Source organism: Botrytis byssoidea, assembly GCF_014898295.1.
Source record: "Botrytis byssoidea strain MUCL 94 chromosome Unknown BBYS_039, whole genome shotgun sequence".
Classification (NCBI taxonomy): domain Eukaryota; kingdom Fungi; phylum Ascomycota; class Leotiomycetes; order Helotiales; family Sclerotiniaceae; genus Botrytis; species Botrytis byssoidea.
In genome coordinates, this window is record NW_024065880.1 from 122,138 (window position 1) to 141,684 (window position 19,547).

The window sequence follows — 19,547 nt, forward strand, 5'->3', positions numbered from 1 at the left end:
TGTTATCGCATTATTTAAAGATCTACTTCTTCTACCAAACAGAGATTGTATGAGAAAAATGCAGATCGTTGAAGAGACTTGTCAGGGTTAGAGAGTAAATTCTTGGGTTCTTGGGTTCGTGGTAGCTGGGGAGAAAGCACAGTGTGAATTTACATATGATTCTTTGGGGTGTTTTTAGATGGGAGGATTGGACTTGTTCGTATCATTTTTGTTGTTTGTTGTTGGGTTTTGTTGAGTTTTATGGCTTATGCTGGTTGTGGCCTCTTATACCTTGCGTTTAGAATTGGGGGATGAAGGTATTGGGTTTGGATAAGATATCGTGGAGTAGAATTTGTCTAGGTGATTTGGGCACCTAGTCAGGGTATGCAGTAATATGGAAATTGTTTATTTGAGGAGATGAAGGGATGAGAGGATGAGAGGACGCTTATAATGACCAGGTGGGAAGATTCGAGATGAGGGAGGGGAGGGGAATAAACTGGGACGCTGCGAGGTTAGGACGCTTGATGTGCATGGGTGAGTGAATCAGCAGTGAGAAGTATGCAATGGTAGAAGCTTTGCGGGAGAGGGAGGGGAGCAGAGGAGATGATGATTCGTCCAGAGAAGAAATCAGGGAAGGACGTTTCGATATAATGATGACGGAATGTGTAACAGTATGTTGGAAGAGGAGAAAGGTGAATACTCCAGACTTCTCATCTTGCTAAGTAGTTCACAGGAACTTCCATATTGTAGCCGGCAAGAAACAATTCAGAGGTAGTTCAAGGCTCTAGGAGAAATAAAAGAAGCAAGTTCGACTCGTCTGGGGATTACATCTAAATCTAGTGGCCATTTGATCATCGAGGTACAGAGGAATCCGACAAAACGATCTATATGATTGTGCTCATCTTCTTTTTTGGACTTCGCTTGGTTTTTTGTTGTGCTTTGAGCATGGGGAGTTTTCATTGTTGTTAAGTAACCATGGTTGTGCTTTATCCGAGATCATGAATATTAGATCTTTCAGTTTTCAAGAATTGTATGCGAAATTCATTGGTATGGCATTGATCCTGCCAATAGACTAGCTATCTGGAATTGCTCTGCTACGCTTCCTAATCGTCGCTTTCACTTGTATGGTATTCTCTCAAGCGTGAAGAGCAGTATCCATCATATCTCTCTCTTATATAGACCTGGGAATGGAAAACTCGAGGGTCTTAGTCTTAGATATCATCCTTCATTCTGAGCCCGTACATATAGGGACGTGTAATTGCAAACGGTGAATCAAGATATCTACTAATAATAAGTATGCAGTCTCTCTGTAAATCCAGGAAATGGCGTATGAGCCAAAGACAAGGTAAACGCGGTGTTTTTAATAGGGAGTACTGTACTGTGCTATCAAACCTCAACTTTTAGATATATAAATCAAGCGTCTCAAGCACTTGACAGAGTATAGCAACGATTATAACGAGGTCAAATTCATCGAAATGTGGCGTGAGCTAGAATGGGATCTATTGTTAGTACTTCGCTGATTGTTTGTCCTGCGTCAGGTATGCCGGTAGGAAATGTGTCAATTTTTTATATCGTTCTTCACTTTTTCGCGGGGTCTCTTACTGCCTTTGATGATGGTTACTGTTATTAATTCATTAATGATTGTTATTGATATCAAACTTAGAAACATTTTTTTCTCAAAACGAGACGGGCCCTCCCCCCCTGAGGATAAAAAGTTAGCTTAGCTTCGAACCCTTATATCTTTCTTGATACCCACTTTCTCTGCGCTGGAGTATTTGAAAGACCTGATTCTCCTAGTCGGGCTGGGTGCTTCAGATTGTTTGAGGTTGTATAGACTTCTTCTTCTCCGTCCGGGAGATCATGCGGTCTGATATGATGCCAGCCATAATTTTATTGTCGTTCTAAGCAATGATTCAGTTGCTGCCATGAGCTTAACATGTAATCGCATTATCCCATAGTCATGCTTGTGATGACATCCCTCCTATATCTCAATCCTGATCAGCCACCTAGAATCATTTCCAACCAAGTCTAAGATGCTGGCTGTGTCAAGGTACCCATCTTGGTCCCTCTGTACGGAATGGATCTTGTTGATTTTCGCTTCTCATGTCTAGTTTCTATGAACTTCGCAAGTGATATTATACATAGCTCTGGGAATTGGATGTGGATAATACTGGTGATTATCTTGGGGAAGGGTGTTTGAATGAGGTGAATCTAGCTGATATTGGTGGGATACGAGGCATATTTAGAGAGGGTTCAAGGAGGGGGAGAACTGGAAATGATATCATTCAAGGCTTAGCGCAGATTTGAATATGAAGATGCGATACGGTGGTGAATATTAGCTGCTAGGGGCCGAGAGTATTGGCTATATAGTTCTCAATCCTGTGAGCATATGCACCTACAACGCCGAGCGAGCTGTCAGTTTTGACTTGATCAAGTCCGCTCCCCAACTTCGCGATCCGTCATCTAATAAGCTTTGTGATCGGGTGGAATATTCGGGGGATTTGACGTGTTACTTCTACTGGTTCCTTGTGTAAAGTTTTTGGGGTTTTAGAATGATTTTCGCCACTTCCCCAATTGCTGTTACTTACTCATTCAATTTTGTTGATATACTATCAGATCGGAGAGAAATGATCCAGAGAAATATACCTACCTATCGATATAAGACCGCGAAACTTGATCAAAACCCTGGTGACAAATACATCTAGATTCCTACATAGGCTCCAACGGAACTCCCAAGGCTCTAGTATTGAAGAATATTCGAAAGAACTCCTAGATGGCTTGGCAGCCATAGTAGCCGGTACAATGGGCGTATATATAGCCAAGAACAGAAAATCGAAAGAGCTGCGGACTTGATATAGTGGGCATGGTGAATGCAAGCAGAGATAGGTTGATGATGTGAATAGGGCAGCTGTAATAAAAAGAGGAAAAAGAAAGCGAAGTTACAGTATGAGATCTCATGCAGCGGTAGTGAATCCTTCATTTTCCGCATTTAGGAACCTTGAATCTTTTATCATCCCTCAAGAGGACGTATCATAGACAGAATTGCGAGGTGGCGACAAAAGTACAGCAGTTGACAGCTCATTTCATGTCTCACTTTCAAGTATCTAACTTGCAAGTAAAGGATTGAGCTCACAGATGACTTCTGAGCGTTCGGGGGCTGAAGAGTGTCATGGTCTCGTCTAATACCTTGCTATATTTTCATCTACGACAGTATCCATTTCAGATAACAACAATATCATCAAATCTGTTCGATACTTGAGACAAGACTGATAGTTAAAGAAACTGATAATTAAAGGCACTGGTAAATTCAAAGGTAGCTTAAGGAAGTCATCATCGAAGGGTCTATCGAAGTATTGTTCAATTACTTGATAGGAACGAGCACCCTACACCAGGATGATCTCTAAAATAGTGCGTAGAGGAATTTCCATTTGTGCGAAAAGAAAAGTTATATACTCAGACCGGAAGAAGATAAAAAACGATGATTGGTCATCAAGAACACAAAAATGAAGTCAACCTTGGTGTATGTAAAGTTCTACGATGCCTCATCGAAAATGGGCAGAAATCAACTTAGACTCAGGATTTGGTCATAAGATGGGGCTTAAACGTCCTTGTGAGGCTTGAGCTACTATGAAAAGAACTACCGAGAATAAGAAATTTGTATTCTCCTGCCATCAATAAAATTCACGGTCTGCCGCTAGCTTCTCTTCTTGACATTTTCCGATTAACCTACTTGGGACGTCCGATAACTTAGACTATAGCTCATTCACGGGGGAGTTTTCGTTTTTGGATTCATTTGGATTGTTATTAGATTCATTGAAGTGATCTAACGACTTTAGGGTTGAAAGAATCTCAACTACCGAATTTTGCACCAGGCCGCCTGGTTAGGAGATAGATACTCTGAATCTACTCATAGTGTCAATACACTGCATGAAGCTCGATGATATTGATTATTTGGATTGGCATATCCATGTCCCTGACTAACACAGTTATTTGTTCTTTGTATGGATATATATATCATTTCCCAAATCGCCAATTTTTATAAATAGAACTTCTGAAATGGGAGGGAATCAATAAAGTAGCTGATGCCAGTTAGAATTGACTCACAGAAACCATGAGAATGCACTGTGTTGAGCCTCTTAGCATAGTTCGCGAAGACAATAATCTCATCAAACACGAGTGCAATTATGCTTGAAAAGGTTTGAGTAAAGTCAGGTTTTATCAAGTCAAGATGGTAGCCCATCCAGGTTCATACCTTCTTTTTTCAAAGGCAAATCGAATGCTTAATGAGAGGAGGGTTTATTGCTTGAATACTATCCTGTGTATGAATAGATTGCTGACATAAAGAAAATTTACCTGTTGTCATAACTAGTGTAATCATTGTCCCAATAGCCGTCGCTGTAATCAGATGGCGAGAAGTTTCTTTTCCTGTGAATCTAACCGGGGCAATTCAATCATCATGTATTGGAGGAATACGTGATATTAATACACTTTGGTACACTATGGCAGGTGGGTATGCTAAATTTCAGTCATCAAGCCTGGAATCATTTCCTCTCTAACCCCTAATGAATGCGATTTGCACAGACTCATCAACGAGATGAGACCTGAGGAATCGGGGATGTGAAATCTGTATAAACATATCTCACAGATATTCCGCAACTGTCATCCTGGAAACTCTCGAGGAACTCGAGGATATATTACCAATCACGTATGGTTCAGATACCAAGTTTGATTCACAGGATTACCTAACTTATGATAATTCAATCGGACTGAGAATTTCATTGTATGACCAGACTTTCCCCTTTCAGATATTCACTGTGATGATTCATGAACGCTCAACTCTTCCCACTTCAGCGCGATACAATAGAGAACTTAGCTTCTATATAACAATTTGCAGAGATCTCTAGAATCCAACCCAGATAGAAGCAAGAATGCAAGAGATGGGGCGGGAACGTGCTTCTTGATTTTTTTCATGAGCGTTTCTATGTCAAACTTTGAAGCGACGAGTTTGTGAATACTTTGATCCTGGCTCGAACTGTTACTTTGCTCTACTACATTTGTTGTCATTGCACTTAATCAACACCACCTGACAGGCTTATCAATTTCTCTAATAGTTCAGTATCAGCTATAGATTTAATATCATAATTCGCTATGATTTACCGACCAAAAGCACAAGCAGCATCTTGCCATATTGGCAGGCCTGCCAAATAATTCTCTCCCACCACACATAGATCGAGTCCTTAGAGCTCACTATCTTGATTTCAATCCAATCACGCAAAGGTCCATCCTTATAAAGACAGGTGGTGAAGGAAGTGAGCACGCCACCTAATGTGCCTTATCTTGAAAGAGTTTAGCTTTTACTTCTTCGCGGTTCTGTTGGTGAGGGGTAAGTATAGTAAATACAGGTGAATAATGAGACCGAGAGCTTTCCATAGTATATGTGCATCACTATGAACCAATGTTCAGGAAGATGATAGGATAGGGAATGGGTGAATAGCCCGACTTCAACCTTTGATGCTTGTAGGATTTGAGCATAAATAGCCCGAAAGTACCAAAAAAGATGAGCAAAAGACCAAGTCTAAAAATATACCTCAGCTTCCAAGGGTCAGCAAACGACGATGTACAGATATGCAGCTTCCTATCAAAGGATCATAGCTGAATGTATTATCCAGAGAAGGACATTGAGGCAGATTCCCGAGACTTATCTCACACCATGTTACCATTGTCATCTCTTCATTTCTTTACTGTCAATCTAGTCAACCATATTGTTATTCACTAAACCCAAGATACCTTCAAATTCCATCGAGTAATCGCCAGTTCCCCGCAAACCTCCAAGTTTGCAGACACAAATGCCGCGAAACTACACCCTTTCAGGTCTCTGTTGTCGAATGGGCAAACCTAAAGATCAACATAGGATTCTATCAAGTGAAATTTATATAGATAACAAACCACAAAATCAACAACTCAAAAATCCAACTAGCCCCCTTCCTCCTCATCCTCATGTCTCGAATGAATCACGAAGACCCCGTAAAATCCCCAACTAAACAAGCGAGCTCGAGAAAATACCGCGTCCAAAACCGATCCACTCAGTATAAATATCTCTCTTGTGTACAAAATCAAACTCTCATCCACCTCCACAACGTCAGGAGAAGATCCTCAAAAAGTAGTACACCAAGCGCACCCGTAAAGATTTCCCGAGTAGGCGATACGAATCCACGAGCTTGGAATAAATACCATTGCCCTGCCCCTGATAAAGCCATGTAGTTGCCATTCTATCTATCTAGCTGTCAATTATCCATCACTGTCATTACTATCACTACTTCCATAGCACTGCCAAAAATCTCAAAGCGCTATCATTCATCATCATCATCATCCTCATCATCATCATCATCATCATCATCATCCAACCATCCTTCCCGTTCTCCATCGTCAAACTAAAACCTCACTGCTACCGAGATTCCCCTTTTACACCACACTCAAAACTCACATCAAATCCGCACACCAATTTGTACACATACATACATACACTTACTCATCGACCCGCACATCGCACATGGTCCGTCCTCCCAAACGATTGAAGTCTTTTGATGGGTTGTTATTCTGTGAGATGTACTCTTATATATCAATAAAACTATGAAATCATACAGATAGAAGGAAATAAAGAAGCGGGCAGAGGGGAGAAATGCATCGCCCTATCCAGTAGCCATCCCAGAGCCCTAGTAAATGATATGACATACTTCCTCCTTCCTCCTTCCACTTTCTCCCCCCTTATAGTACCGCAAAAACTTGATATTCACCCTTCCTCGTAATACTGCACATCCCAACTCCCAAACTCCCTATACAAGTCCATACCCCATACCCCATACCCCAAACCCCAAACCCATTCCTCATCCCCCCAAAGCCCACCTCCAAAAAGCCCACTTCCCAACCAACCAACCAACCAACCCACGCATCGCCACACCAAGCCCTGTTAAGTTCAAAGAAACTTTGTTTCCACACCTGACTCTCTACAAACAGCACAAGATAGAGTTATATAACAAGGTAAGGAAAAGGAATCAGGAGAAAGGATGAGGGGTTTATGGACAGATCTTTCGATGAGTTGAATTTCGAGGAAGATAGTGAATGATGAACACATAGTATAGAGTCTGTGAATTATTAATTGTACTCAAGATCAAGTTGGAATCATAATTTCACCACCGTAGGTAATCACCACCAAGATACAGAATTCACTTGAGCTTGGAAATGGAAAGAACTCACAAACCTACCACCTACTGACCTTCAACTCCACCTCCCGACCTCATATGTTCACATGTCAATAACCCACAAAAGATCATGTAATTACCACTTTTTAATTCATATTTCGCAAACCCCAATCCAAACTAACCGTTTCACCCTAGAAAAGCTCTTCCCCAATTCATCTCTTCAATCCTATATTCACATTCGAATTTCCTACTCATAATTCTGCTCATCACTATGTACCAAGGGATTTCCTTCGCCGTGCTCTTTGTTTCGCAAATTTTTCACCCGCATCCTAAAGCCTGAGCCCAAGCTCTATCCACAACCATGTACTTCCCAAAAGTACAAGAAAAACAGGAGAAATGAAAAAAGTCAAAGAATATAGAAATGGACTCGCTAGCAAAACAGATAGATATAGAGATGAGTATAAAAACCCCTAAGAAATGCAAATGAAACCTCCGAGAACTCCCATAATTTAGAATATGAAATAAGGATATGCCAGAAACGAATCAAGAGTATTGTCCCGGCCGTCGAGGTTAAAAGCGTGTTAAAATGCGAAGTTGAGTAGGAAATGACTCTCGCCCGTGTTCCATTGACAAAACTTACTCCCTCATCTTGACATAATTCGAGGGGAAGATACCTGATCGTCCGTTGAGGGTACCAGTCCTATTCAAACATCAAATTAGCCTTAACTGTCCATTTCTTCACCCTGGAGTCCCAGAAACCGTTTCTAGAGTAAAAGAAAAACGTAAACATACCACCAATCCTCAGTACTCTCAGTCTTCTTTGTTACCGTAATAACATCCCCCTTCTTGAAACCCAAATCTCCTGGCTGATCTGCATCAAATGTGAATTGCGCAACCGCCTCATTGCTTCTCAAACTAGCTGTCTTTGGTTGAAATTTCGGTTTCGGCGCGGCAGGTCTACCTGGTCCTGGTTTTCCACTACCACCAAATTGACTTGGAGGTGCACGGGGACTATCAGAATACACATAATCATCATCAAATCCGCTACCGGATCTAGCCCGGCTTCCATTGGTTGGTCTGTCGTATATATCATCGGCCCATGTACTTGCTCTTTGAGGACGATTTGGATTGACATAATCGTCACTATGTCCTAAACTTGCGCCTCGATCTCTCTGTGTACCTTCTCCATATGCACTTCCTCTCCTACCTTCCCAAACTACATCATCGTGACGTTCGTCATAAACAGGGCTATCGTTATAAATCCCATCATCGGGGTTCTGACCCGCGAAAGCTCTCGAATTCAAAACATTCATAAGAGGTTGTGCTGCTGGTGGTGCTCGAACTGCGCCTCCAAGTAATTCAGCGGCTGTGAATCTTCTTCCATATAGTTTCTCATTCGCATCTCTACGCTCGATAATTGCACTTCCCTCGAGACTGACACCGGCAAAGAGTCCCTTTGTCTTGGAATAACTGAAAACACCAGCTACACCCTTCATACTGGCAGCTCCGGCTGCCTCGGCATTTCGTCCTATTGGTCCAGCGGCAATACTGACATTTCCACCCAATGTAAGAGAACCGGCTTGAGAGAAGGTGCGCACGGCTGCAGCATCATTGAGAATGAAAACGAAATCTGTAAGCTCGAAACCGATTTGTCCACCCACTCCGCCGCCACCGATACCAATTGCTGAGGGTGCGGACCAAGAACCATCGGAAAGACGAGCTATAACGACACCATTACCGTAACGACCGGAACCGATAAAACCAGCCTTAAGAACTGTCACGATTGCGAGGCCCTAGTTTGGAGAAAGATGTTAGTGATAGGCTCGGAAATTTGGTGGCTGGGAAGGCATATATTGGAGGGAGAATAAACCTTTGCTTGCGCGAGAACATGTGGTGGAATAATCTTATCTGGTCCGAAAGCTTGTCGTGGATCAATAAATGAGGACAAAATCTTTCCACACTTTTTGCATTCCGCTGGTAAAAGAATAGATGTCAGCTTGTATGTTCTACCTGCAATTGAATGATCTTATATCGGTCGATTAACGAGATGTAATAACTTACACGCCATAGACGAAGGAAGCGGATTATTGATTCCTAAAGGCATATTGAAGAATTATACCTATGCAAGGTAGATCTTTGAACGATAGTTGTAATGAATTTTGCGTAAAGCTATTCTGTCGGTTCGTCTGTCTAGATAGGTATGTAGGTATGTAGGTTTGTAGGTATGTGGGTATGTATGTATCTCCTTGCGTTCGCGAACCAGGAATTAAGTGTGGGATGTTCGGTGACAAAGTGTGGGGTGTTTTACTATCGCCTTATCCTGTAAGTATGAAATCACTCCAAACTCCAAGTATGTTTTGATTAAGAATTAGGAGTAAATGAAGATATGTATTCCTATATCTGATCTGGCGAGTTCTCAGAAATCGAATTCAAAAATTCCGAAGAGTCCGAACCAGGTTCTAAACTTCAATCTTTGTATGCAGGCGAAAATAATCAGACCAGAGCCGTTGACGTCGTGGAATAATTCTAAGCTTGTGCGCAATGAATTGAACTAACAGTTCGTACTCAATAAATGATGAATGATCACCTGTCGGACGGAATGAGAGCCGAGCTTGTGGCTGTGTCAAATCAGCCTCAGCCTTGGACCTTTTTGGGTTAATCACAAATGAACATGGTTGCGACAAGATTATCTAGGATACACTCATTATGTTTCATGAATTGCACGAATTAACTCACTCAAGTAAATTTCACTTCCCAAAACTAAATAACTTGTCACACGAGGATTGATCGCACTCTATAATCAATAAACCACGAATAACCAACTGGGGTATCAACTCTTGCAGACAAAGAAAGCCATCCGTCTTCCCATCCACTCGAACCCACGAGATTTGAAACACAGACATCATAGTCTCAGAACCTCACCTCTTCACCTGCGCTACCTAATACTTTCTTACCTTCACAAACACAAATCTACCATTCAAAATGTCGGATGCATACGAGCGCGAACGTCAAAACAATTCTCGTCTCAATGAACTATCAGCAAAAGTGTCGGCATTGAGAGGCGTTACGGTGGATATATATGATAATGCTAGAGCGCAAGATGTTATTGATAATACTGTATGTATTCCATTCACTTCTCATTCTATCCTGCCCCTCCTTGCCTTTTACCGCCCACATAGCCAACAAACAAATGTTAATCTATCCCACGAATAGTCTGATACCTTCTCCAGCATGTCTTCCTCCCTCAAAGGATCCGCTTCGCGTCTAGGCCGTATGGCTTCCTCCGGAAATAAGGTCGCTATAATGAAACTCAGCGGAATGATTATTGGGTGCGTGATGATTTTGTGGTTCTTATGGGGACTGTTTGTTTAAACGAGGGATCGGAAGCTTTACATGATGGAAAAGGGGAGATGGAAGATCAAACCTGGAAGGCATAGGCAAGGTCAATTTTTGAACTTGTGAGATGCAGCGCAAGAATGACAACGTATCTGAAATTGAGCGTCCAAATTCAATAGCGCTTGAGAAGAGAAACGGGAATGAAGGGAAGAAACAGAGACTGAGACAGAGCACGGAAGGAAGGCATTGTATTATATGTATGGGCAGGACATTGGCAGATATATTAAACTGTGGCTGTGGCATTGTAATGGGCGTTATTGGTTGCATATACTATGACGGTTGACCGGGTCAGGATACATGGCGATATTTCGTAGCATGGTTGGTTGTTGCTTTCAGGGGTGAGATGAATATACGCGAGAATTGTATAGAAACGCTTCAAACTTAAATTGCGCCTTGAATTATCTGTCATTTATAGGATATCTATGTTCATGTCATTTTCCATCCATCCATCCATGTTCATATATCCCGCAAACTTAGCCCTCATTTCCCACTTCACGTCGTACTATATCCATGCAGTATCCTCACCTTACTCCCATACATTAGAGAATAAATCCTCACCACCCGATGAGAACCCTCCAGCAGGCTTCCCAGCTCCAGAAGTTGCATTCGAAGCCGGCGCAGGGGCCGCACTACTCCAACCTCCAAAATCATCATCTGCTGTCACCTTTGGAGCACTAGCCATAGTATTAAAGCTACCTCCAGTACCTGGTACTATACTTTGACTCGATAGACCTCCCCAGCTACCGAAATCCCCAGCGTTAGTTTGAGGTGGGGCAGCTTTGGTGAGCGATGGACTAGTTTTGGCAGAACTACCCCAAGCATCACTTGAACCCCATGCGTCAGTGTTGCCCCAAGCGCTGCTCATAGCAGGTGCTGCTGGCGGAGATTTTTGTGTAGTTGCCGTAGGGCTTGAAAGGTTGAAGACTGATGATTGAGCAGGTGGCGAAGCGAGTGTTTGTTTAGGTGGTGAAACGTTCTGTACAGCAGGAGTGGAGAAGTCGAATAGATCTCCTAACGAGGAACTTGCATTTGTGGACTGCGGAGCTGGTGATTGTCCTGGCGCCGAGTCAAAGGCCCCAAACCCGCTTGTGGAGCTGAACGTACGAGATACTTGAGAAGGCGCAGCGGCTGCTTTTGGCTTTGAATCAAAGAATCCGCCGCCACTAAGGGGTGGAGTAGAAATTTGAGCCCCGGAACCTGTAGATCGGTGGCTGGAGAGGTTACCCAAGTTGGAGAAAGCTGATGTCTTAGCTGGAGGAGATGTTGTATTTGAGAAACTTAAGCTGCTGAATGCATCATTCATACCTCCAAATGTAGAACGCTGTGGCGATTGTTGGGGTGCCGCTTGCATACCACCAAAAGATCCAGACGATGCATGTGAAATTTGCGATGTCTGTTGTTGCACTTGAGGACGAGGAGCGGATGCATAAAGCGATAGAATCGATTGTTTCAAATCAGGTCTGGACTGAGCGCCTGGAGCAGGTGTTGTACTCGATGGTCGACTAGGAGGAGCAGCCTCAGTTCCGAAGAAGTCCAAGCCCAAGAGAGAATCCGCCGGTTTTGTTTGCTTTGGGGGAGCCGGCTCTGACTTTGGGGGGGGTCTCGCAGGTACCGGACCGGCGGTACTCGCTCTTGGAGGTGGTCCGAAATCATCACCAAAGAGATCCTGTTGAGGAGGGGCGCTGATCGGGGCAGGGGCTTGACTAGGTGGGGCGGTTCTCTGTGATGTTGATCGTTCAAGGTTGTGCTTCTCCTTGACAAGTCCAAGGGGTATATCATCGTCTCCGTCGACGTCCAGAGTTGAGGGATCCGGAATTGGCCCATCCATAACCCATCTCTTCGAATCGTATTTTGTTCTGATAAAGTTCTCGATTTTGGCTTCGGATGGTACGTGGCCCGGGGCTAACTTTGCTTCCCAATATTTGTTTGCTCTGGCATTTCCCCATCTCAATACGCTTTGTACCTGCTCGTCTGTCCATGAATCCAAATCAACGGATTTCACTCGGCTGATGTGAGTTCCCATTCCACGATGTATTCCGGAACATCTTATACACATGAACACCCCCAAATTCCAGCTTGCCCATCTTGGATCTGACGGATTGGAGTGAATAATCAGCTCTTGACTTCATACAATGGATGGAAGCATATGGATAGAACTTACGTTTATTCCTTTTGCAATCGCAACAGACTTTATTACACTCGAGTTTCAAAAGACTCTTTATCGTTTGGGTGTTCTGCGCAATACGCTCAGCCTGAGGATTTGCTGGCCTGCGCGACATCCTGGCGAAATTAAACTAAGTGAAGTGTGATGAAATGAAAATGAGTATTCCTTTGGCAAAGAACTTCGATTATAATGATTGTATGTAATGGTTTGGAAGATTATGTCGCGTGTCCTGAGGAATTGAATGAAATGTTTCTGAAAGGAGCTTTCTTGATTCCACACAAAGCGCAGCACAGGCCTGAACAGGTTGCTCGGCCTTGCGTCCCCACTAAACAAAGTCATTACAACCTTACCGAGAGAGGCCCAAGATTGGTACGGTTTGGTACGTTTGGGATGATTTGGGCAATCGGACAATTGAATAATTGGATCGTAATATATTACGGTTATAATAAGTCATTATGTTGTGCTAATCACTTTGTTCACTTTGAAAGAGTCGATTCACGCTCTCGGAAGGTTTCGTTGGACAATACCGTTGATTCAGACTTAGAAGTAATCACACTTAGATAAGTAATGCATCCTAGGTATGAATACGGTTCTTGATTTATGGCTACTGCACACTCATCTACCGGTAGGTATTCAGGTAATCATTGGTCTATCATCTAACAAGCACATAGTGGGAGGAGGAGGAGGAGAAGAAGGAGGGGGGCTAAAACTCCTAGATTTGTTGGCAGATCAATCAATCACTTCCAGGTTTGATGCCTCTATCAGCTGGGTCTTCTAGTGGTTTAATAGACTAGAAAGAATTTTCCTCTCGAAAGTTAATTATGTATAATAAACACTCTTCAAGTTTTCTGTTTGACTGGGTTTGTTGACGCATCGTTGAAGAGCATTTCGGAGGGGGTTTCATAGATAAATACAATATAAACTTAGCCGCTCGTATATTTGATATTCAATATCATATTGTCGACAAAGCTTGATGAACGCCCTACCTAGTTATAACACCTGTACTTCAAAATGTTTCCTCCATACCTGCTTCTGGGGGCTGATTTCTATCATTACATTCCAAGGTTCCCTCCATTCACCCGATTGCAATGAAGATAGAGTTATAGATTAGTAGTCATAGTAGCTCTAGATTCTTGTAGTCTCTTGCCAATAACTCTGGTTTGAGCTGAAGTCATGATGTGCAAAAGCCCAGCCCGCCAGAAAAGAGTGTTCCCACATTACCAAACTAGACTAGCACTTTCTTCATTAACTTCACATCAACAAAGTTCACCTCTAAAGATTTCCAATGATGCATGATGCAATCCATCTATAACCCCAAGTCCGATCCTTGCCAAAAATACCGGTGACCGGTGAAATATCTCGGTTCGCTAAAAATCTGTCATGGTGGCGTTCAACCCCGCGGGCGTACAAAGCAATGATTCCACATAAGACTGAGCTCCCCCTGCACATTGTACTCTCACATACCACCCAATTTGTCATTCCTCAGTATCAAATATATCCTCAAAAGTTTTATAAATATCCTTCATGCGTATCCCAACGTTCCCAACTCTCGTCCGTACCTTCTATACAATCAGCAATTATACCCTTTCTCGCCTCCCAGCAACACAATATAAAGCCCTGCAACCTATCACTCGAGGAACTGTCCTGAGATCAATGCCAACCATCCCATTTCTATCATCTTTCTTTGGTACTTCAAGCTCTCAACAAATGTCTTATCCAGTGCAAAAGACCGACGAAGAATGGCAAGCTGTTCTTTCAAAAGGTAAAGTTTCCCTTCTCCCCTTTGCCACCCACCTAGTCTACCTCGCCCCCCTCCTACCATACTCTTCTTCCACCATGATCTTATGCACAATTGATGTACAAACCCCGTCTAACACTCTTCAGAACAATTCCGAGTCCTCCGTAAACAAGGCACCGAAGCCCCCTATGTTGGCAAATATGACAAACATATGCCCGACTCCGGTGTCTACACCTGCGCCGGCTGCGACGCCCCTCTATACAAAGCTTCACACAAATTCAAATCTGGTTGTGGATGGCCCGCCTATTTCGATAACATTCCTGGCGCCGTAACAAGACATACAGATAGTACTTTGGGTATGGAGCGAACCGAAATTGTATGTTCAAATTGCGGAGGCCATTTGGGACATGTGTTTAAAGGTGAAGGTTATAAGACACCAACGGATGAGAGACACTGTGTCAATAGTGTGAGCATGAAGTTTGCCCCGGAAGACAAAATCGTGGATGACGCGAAGAATGCCGGAGAGAGCAAAGTTTAATGTGGAAGTGCTGTATGATACCAGGGGGTGATGTTAGTCGAGCGAGGAAGCCGATTGGGAAGGAATTGTATGATACCGATGCGAAAGACGAATAATGAACTAGCAAGCGCTACCTGTATTCATAGTTAGTTGACCAGACCTTAGGAGCAGCAACAAATGTCCTGCAGAATGAATTTCATTCTGCTTTACATTTATTTTGATCATTGCTGGTTATCTTAGTCGATGCCGGCTTGTTTTGCTCTGACATGCTTGCCGTTCCTTCACTTTCTGTCTTGAGTAGTATGATTTATAGATCGTTCATTATATACCAACTGGTTTTCTTTCCCTTCTCCCGCAATAATTGTTTTCATCTTCGAAGAGGTCACAACTTATTCAGAGCCATTATCTTCATGTCGCCTCCCATACTATTTCTATTTCGGCTCACCTTGTATCCTGGCTATTACTCAACCATGCGTACCTAACATATATCACCGAGCTCTATCACGATCCCAATATCGTCAGCTTTGCAATCTCCATGCCGTTAGACGGCTTTGACACTACGATCCCTCCTCTATTCATCTCACTCATACATTTATTATCACTGCACAAGATTCCGCCACCTAGTGTTAAAGTATTCCCATTGCTAGATTTTCCAGATACATAAACGCCTACTGACAAAGAAAAATGGCAAGATCTGTTAAGAGCCCTCCTTGCTTGACAGACCTTGTAAAATAACAATTCTGACCTCTTTGACATTTTAACTCAGCTCTCTCTTCTAAGTCTCCACCTCCTTCTAAATTCTACAAATCATTTCAGACATATGACCAATGATATACAAAAGAAAATGGTAAGACGGTTGATCCCTTTTTGCACCGACGCCTCGTGAGAAGAGTTCTCTTCTAACTTGTTTGACGATAATTTCCAAATGATATCTTTTAAGTATTCAAACCAAATTCTTAATCTCCAACGAAACTTGGAGGCGGCTATTAAGCGAATTAAATGATACCAACATCGTTCTATATCCTGAAAGTCGCGAGACTTGAGTTTTTGTGCCCGGTCTCTGTTTTTTTACAACAAGAACATCAGACTCCCAATCAGGCCTTGGTCGCTTTTTCCATCTTTCTCTCTTAGTTGTACTTCTAAAGGTGGAAGGAAACTCTGGAGTTTCTGTAAGCATCCAGGTGTATCAGAGGAGAGCGGCACTGAGCATCTGATCTGTCTCGCTGTTATGGACCGAGGTAACACTCGCTTCATGCGTCAAAACCTCGATCGATTATACCCCAGAGATAATATGAGTTGGACTCGTGGCAAATCAAGCTTCTGTACCCGCCTGGCTATTCGATATATTTGTATCGTATCACTCGATATCCAAAACTTATCGGCCGATAATCTTGGTCAAAGAATCGAGTTCGTAGTTACACAAAATTGGCTGTGCCATTGTTATGGGAAACATACTCAAGCAGCTATGCTTATATTTTCTTTTAAGCTAGCCAAAATTTCAAATATCTCTGTCGAGTACTATTTTGAGTACTCAGTAATTCCGAATGTTCATGTTTGAGGAGACTGCTCGAAAGCTAGAGTATATATCAAAGCCAATCTTTGGCAATGCTTCGCCCTGGGCTGACGTCCTGATGTTCAAAATTCTCGGAAATCGAACGGGATCAAAGAATATACCGAGAAAGCTTGAATCTCACTAGATGCACCGATCCGGCTTCAGGTGGATTCAATTTCGGATGTTAAAGATTGAAACGATGCTTCAGATATGTGCGCGAGATTTCGGAGTGTGCGTTATTAAACTCGAAAGTTCTCGGATGTATTCGATGAAAGGAGACAGATGTGCGATATGCGATAATTGTCGTAGTGTATATGTCTTTTTGATATATGAAGAGTTTTGCCGTTCAATTTGGAGAGGCGATATGGCCAAAATGCGCTGAAAGAAATCATAATCTCGAAAGCTGCTTCGAATCATGGAAGAAGTAGTTGGAAGATACAAGCCAGCGTATCTGCGAAAATGAATCCACAAATCTGGACTGAAGCTATAGATAACCCTCATTCGATGAAGACACGACCTGGCTTCATATACAACTCTTGTTGATGGGACGCCGTCCCGATCATTTCTGGGGAATAAGAACTGAGTGCTGTGTCAGTAAAACCTCGAAATGTTTCTGTCTCTAGCCGAGTCATTACCTTTCTGCAGAATTGCGGACCTCTCTCTACTCATCCCCGTTCTCAACCTCATCTTGTTCAACCTCCATTGTTTCAACCTCCATTGTTTCATCCTCCATTGTTTCATCTTCCATTATTTCATCCTCCATTGTTTCATCTTCCATTGTTTCATCCTCCATTGTCTCATCCTCCATTGTTTTATCCTCCTCTGTTACCCACTCATCGGATTTCGTCTCGAGAGATGTCTCGTCTGAAGATATATCGATTGGAGATGTCTGGTCGGAAGATGTCTCTGAATATATCTCGTCTGAATCTATGTCTTCTGGAATCGACTCTTCCGCCATTTGTTCAGCCCCGCCATCTACTGTATGTATCCAATTGGGCGGAGGATAAGTCGCCTTCGTGACGTACTCTTCTTGAAATTCACTACTAGCATTACTCACTATCCTCAACGAGCTATGAAAACCATAAGGGTCACGATTACGCCATACAGAACCCATGCGCTTACGTTTGACTCCATTACCAGGTCCAATCCCGTTCGACAGTCCTGTACCCAGCAGACGCTCACCTGAAAGCTCACGATCCATGTATCTAGGTACCGCACTTAAATGATGGTTAACTTCCAAATAACCCTCTCCGCCTCTTTCCTTTATATATTCGAACTGCTTAATCTGTTCTCGGAGGGACGCAGACTTCTTATATCCTATGTAGAGATTGGCCATTCTCTGCGCTTTCACCGCATGCTTATTGGCCGTCTTAATTAGCTTTCTCTTGAGCTGATTACGTCGAAAAATATTTTTCAGCTTGGACAATAAAATCTCGGCTTTCATCATCTTCTCATCATCTGTTCCCTTGGTTATTTCATGGCGAATCCTTTTCATGGTTTGTGGTAGTCTGTTAAACAAAAATAAAGCCACTGATTCAAGAAGGGGCTTATTTCCATTAGGGCTGTTGGGATTATGGCTGTGCTCCAATATATGATCATGGTAATCCTGCGGGGAATATTGTTGATCTTTGCGTCCATTGCTGTCAGCGTTTGCTCTTATGAATTCCAGATGTAACGCGCCCTGATCCATGTCTTCATGATCATAGTTAACTGGCAGCCCCAACATGCCAGTGTGCTCGGAGAGTTGAGGATTCTCAAAGCCTCTAGGCCATGGGGAAACGCGGTTTGGAGTGGGATTCAAAATGAAGGGTGTCTGCAAGTATGCGGGGTAATGGGTAGCCCTGACAGAGCCTCTTTGTGCAATATTCTTTGCCTTGCAGTTCTGATCTACCCTCTTTGCGTTCTAGTAACTCGTCAGCTTGTGTTGTTTCCTCACTAAACCTTTCCCCCTATTCGCTCATCGCGATAAACCTCCAATTGACAGAGATATGCAGGTATGACTTACTTTATAACCAAGTTCAATTCTTTGAAACGAGTCTTCTATCTGCTCCTTGATGCGAAAATACTCATCAACCGCGGATTGTTTATGATGCTCGAGCTCCTTCGCAACAGACTCAGCCGATTTCCAATTGTGACCATCGTAATATGGAGCCGTAGGATGATTCAATGGAAGTGTTTCTGAATAATTAGTGGTGATCATACCATTGAACAACAAGGAAGCTTACCATTATTGTCATATTCTTCGTGAGAGTTGAGAAACAAATTCGCGGCGCTGCTCAGCTGGCAGCGCTGAATCATTTTTTCAGCGGACATTTTATCGAGGTGCGAATTTTCCTTGTGATTGCCAGTCGCTCTAAGTATTGTTTGTAGCTGTTCGATTGTGTTGTGTTTCTTGAAACTCTATGCGCTGTGATTTTTTTTTCCTCTAGAACGATAAGATTTTGTGTTTGTTTGTTTGTGGGGTATGATGATGGGGATGATGATGCTGATGATGAACAATTGTGCGGAAGTTCTCTCTTGATGTACTCTGGTAGCTCTACTCTCAATAAGTTAGTTTAACGAATGATATGCCATCTCTACGCTACCCTTGAAAGTTAGAGGAAGTCTAATCCAAAGAGGGAAGGACGGATATGCTTCAAGTGATGTGGCCGTACCTACTTCGAGTTTTATCGCTCTTCTAAGAAGTTGTCAATTTTTTTGTATGAGAAATGATGATTTAATGATAGGGTGATGCCAAATGTGTCTATTTGTACGAGTGAGAATAGAAAGTGTTCAGATGTGGGAAAATTTGAGGGCTCAAGACTTTGCGAAGCATTCGTTTTTATTTCAATGCGCATGTCATCCAACATATAATGTTGAAGAAACTCCGATCTTATGCCCATTGGTCACTACTTTGGTCGATTTTCGAAATTTAAGTTTTAATTCAATACTAAGGATGCCATCAACGTTGACTGACCTGCTAGTACGCTCCCCTCGTTTTCTCGCTTAGCACTGCGACCTTG

General features: G+C 42.7%; 6 protein-coding genes across 6 annotated transcripts; 3 read left to right on the forward strand and 3 right to left on the reverse strand.

Moving 5' to 3' along the window:
• The first annotated feature begins 262 nt into the window (after window positions 1-262).
• On the forward strand, window positions 263-964 carry EAE97_011609 (uncharacterized protein). The gene is made up of 2 exons (XM_038882124.1): window positions 263-650; window positions 713-964. Exons 1-2 carry the CDS (start codon window positions 543-545, stop codon window positions 752-754), a joined length of 150 nt encoding a protein of 49 aa, XP_038727022.1. The 5' UTR covers window positions 263-542; the 3' UTR covers window positions 755-964.
• Window positions 965-7,256: 6,292 nt separating this feature from the next.
• EAE97_011610 (uncharacterized protein) lies at window positions 7,257-9,707 on the reverse strand. Its single transcript, XM_038882125.1, has 4 exons — window positions 9,240-9,707; window positions 9,049-9,152; window positions 7,971-8,971; window positions 7,257-7,878 (listed from the first exon to the last, which is right to left on the reverse strand). Exons 1-4 carry the CDS (start codon window positions 9,280-9,282, stop codon window positions 7,815-7,817), a joined length of 1,212 nt encoding a protein of 403 aa, XP_038727023.1. The 5' UTR covers window positions 9,283-9,707; the 3' UTR covers window positions 7,257-7,814.
• A 175-nt stretch (window positions 9,708-9,882) lies between these two features.
• Window positions 9,883-10,969, forward strand: EAE97_011611 (uncharacterized protein). Its single transcript, XM_038882126.1, has 2 exons — window positions 9,883-10,295; window positions 10,392-10,969. Exons 1-2 carry the CDS (start codon window positions 10,161-10,163, stop codon window positions 10,548-10,550), a joined length of 294 nt encoding a protein of 97 aa, XP_038727024.1. The 5' UTR covers window positions 9,883-10,160; the 3' UTR covers window positions 10,551-10,969.
• On the reverse strand, window positions 10,970-13,856 carry EAE97_011612 (uncharacterized protein). The gene is made up of 2 exons (XM_038882127.1): window positions 12,736-13,856; window positions 10,970-12,665 (listed from the first exon to the last, which is right to left on the reverse strand). Exons 1-2 carry the CDS (start codon window positions 12,851-12,853, stop codon window positions 11,101-11,103), a joined length of 1,683 nt encoding a protein of 560 aa, XP_038727025.1. The 5' UTR covers window positions 12,854-13,856; the 3' UTR covers window positions 10,970-11,100.
• A 188-nt stretch (window positions 13,857-14,044) lies between these two features.
• On the forward strand, window positions 14,045-15,511 carry EAE97_011613 (uncharacterized protein). Its single transcript, XM_038882128.1, has 2 exons — window positions 14,045-14,500; window positions 14,623-15,511. The coding sequence occupies exons 1-2, from the start codon at window positions 14,263-14,265 to the stop codon at window positions 15,012-15,014; spliced, it is 630 nt and encodes a 209-aa protein (XP_038727026.1). The 5' UTR covers window positions 14,045-14,262; the 3' UTR covers window positions 15,015-15,511.
• Window positions 15,512-17,206: 1,695 nt separating this feature from the next.
• EAE97_011614 (uncharacterized protein) lies at window positions 17,207-18,858 on the reverse strand (the record flags this gene model as incomplete). Its single annotated transcript, XM_038882129.1, has 3 exons — window positions 17,207-18,448; window positions 18,551-18,723; window positions 18,771-18,858. The coding sequence occupies 3 exons, from the start codon at window positions 18,856-18,858 to the stop codon at window positions 17,207-17,209; spliced, it is 1,503 nt and encodes a 500-aa protein (XP_038727027.1).
• Window positions 18,859-19,547: the final 689 nt, after the last annotated feature.

What these genes read in the sequence shown, in the direction of transcription:
- EAE97_011610 (XM_038882125.1), bottom strand. Translation starts at nt 9,282, where the DNA reads ATGCCTTTAGGAATCAATAATCCGCTTCCTTCGTCTATGGCGT. An exon ending in GCTTCCTTCGTCTATGGCGT is followed by an intron (nt 9,153 to 9,239) that starts GTAAGTTATTAC and finishes TTCTTTTACCAG; the next exon opens with CGGAATGCAAAAAGTGTGGA. An exon ending in ATGTTCTCGCGCAAGCAAAG is followed by an intron (nt 8,972 to 9,048) that starts GTTTATTCTCCC and finishes TCTCCAAACTAG; the next exon opens with GGCCTCGCAATCGTGACAGT.
- EAE97_011611 (XM_038882126.1), top strand. Translation starts at nt 10,161, where the DNA reads ATGTCGGATGCATACGAGCGCGAACGTCAAAACAATTCTCGTCTCAAT. An exon ending in AAGATGTTATTGATAATACT is followed by an intron (nt 10,296 to 10,391) that starts GTATGTATTCCA and finishes TCCCACGAATAG; the next exon opens with TCTGATACCTTCTCCAGCAT.
- EAE97_011613 (XM_038882128.1), top strand. Translation starts at nt 14,263, where the DNA reads ATGCGTATCCCAACGTTCCCAACTCTCGTCCGTACCTTCTATACAATC. An exon ending in GCAAGCTGTTCTTTCAAAAG is followed by an intron (nt 14,501 to 14,622) that starts GTAAAGTTTCCC and finishes AACACTCTTCAG; the next exon opens with AACAATTCCGAGTCCTCCGT.
- EAE97_011612 (XM_038882127.1), bottom strand. Translation starts at nt 12,853, where the DNA reads ATGTCGCGCAGGCCAGCAAATCCTCAGGCTGAGCGTATTGCGCAGAAC. An exon ending in CGATTGCAAAAGGAATAAAC is followed by an intron (nt 12,666 to 12,735) that starts GTAAGTTCTATC and finishes CCAATCCGTCAG; the next exon opens with ATCCAAGATGGGCAAGCTGG.
- EAE97_011609 (XM_038882124.1), top strand. Translation starts at nt 543, where the DNA reads ATGGTAGAAGCTTTGCGGGAGAGGGAGGGGAGCAGAGGAGATGATGAT. An exon ending in TGATGACGGAATGTGTAACA is followed by an intron (nt 651 to 712) that starts GTATGTTGGAAG and finishes AGTAGTTCACAG; the next exon opens with GAACTTCCATATTGTAGCCG.